Raw genomic sequence first — 1,022 nt, forward strand, 5'->3', positions numbered from 1 at the left:
GGAAACTGAAAGAAGCCCGTCGTATATATGTATATATATATATATACATATGTATATGTTTGTGTGTCTGTGTTTGTCCCCCTAACATCGCTTGACAACCGATGCTGGTGTGTTTACGTCCCCGTAACCTAGCGGTTCGGCAAAAGAAATCGATAGAATAAGTACTAGGCTTCCAAAGAATAAGTCCTGGGGTTGATTTGCTCGGCTAAAGGTGGTTCTCCAGCATGGCCGCAGTCAAATGACTGAAACAAGTAGAAGAGTGAAAGAGTAAATCATATCCCAATATTCAGGGTTTAATTGTCACCAGTCAGGCTGTAATAAGCCAAGTAATGTAGCTAACTTATCAACACACAATACGATGACTTTTTGTTAGGTTTATATGTGTTATGAAGACCATCCAGCTATAAATGATGCTTTAAATAAACTGAAGTCTCCAATATTATGTCATTTGTGGGGAGATTTGAGAAACACAGTCTTCTTTATATTGTTGTTTATCTCATTTTATAAGGTTTTGAAACTTATGATTTTCTTTTTCTTTTTCTAGCATATTTCATTTAAAAATGGAAGTTGATAAGAATATAGGTAAAATTTTGCGTGGTGACTTTCAATATATTCAACAGTATATTAAACAAAATTTACATAAAGTAAGTTGTTCTGTTTATCGTCTTCTGAAAGTTGACTTATTTTATACAAAACATTAAATGTTCGTAACTAAACAGCTATTTGTCCATGATATTTCATTTCTTTCTTCACCTCTATCCTCTAATCCTCATTATCATTAGATTTTGTGAAACTTCAACCAAATAGGCGCAGGAGTGGCTGTGTGGTAAGTAGCTTGCTTACCAACCACATGGTTCCGGGTTCAGTCCCACTGCGTGGCACCTTGGGCAAGTGTCTTCTACTATAGCCTCGGGCCGACCAAAGCCTTGTGAGTGGATTTGGTAGACGGAAACTGAAAGAAGCCCCCATCTTGTCCAACTCATGCTAGCATGGAAAGCGGACGTTAAACGATGTGTGTGTGT

The 1,022-nt window shown here is 37.4% G+C and overlaps 1 protein-coding gene across 4 annotated transcripts in view; it reads left to right on the forward strand.

Moving 5' to 3' along the window:
- Positions 1-1,022, forward strand: part of LOC106883927 (E3 ubiquitin-protein ligase MIB2) — a 19,187-nt gene that overhangs the window by 9,186 nt on the left and 8,979 nt on the right. For 3 of the 4 annotated variants that reach the window (XM_014935070.2, XM_052978151.1, XM_052978152.1), the window contains exon 2: positions 545-644. The exons of the other annotated variant lie outside the window; for it this stretch is intronic. In XM_014935070.2, coding sequence (XP_014790556.1) covers positions 545-644 — 100 coding nt within the window. The remainder of the gene's footprint in view (positions 1-544; positions 645-1,022) is intronic. 4 annotated transcript variants of the gene reach the window in all.

The sequence above is a fragment of the Octopus bimaculoides genome, chromosome 30, assembly GCF_001194135.2.
Source record: "Octopus bimaculoides isolate UCB-OBI-ISO-001 chromosome 30, ASM119413v2, whole genome shotgun sequence".
NCBI classification, from domain to species: Eukaryota; Metazoa; Mollusca; class Cephalopoda; order Octopoda; family Octopodidae; genus Octopus; species Octopus bimaculoides.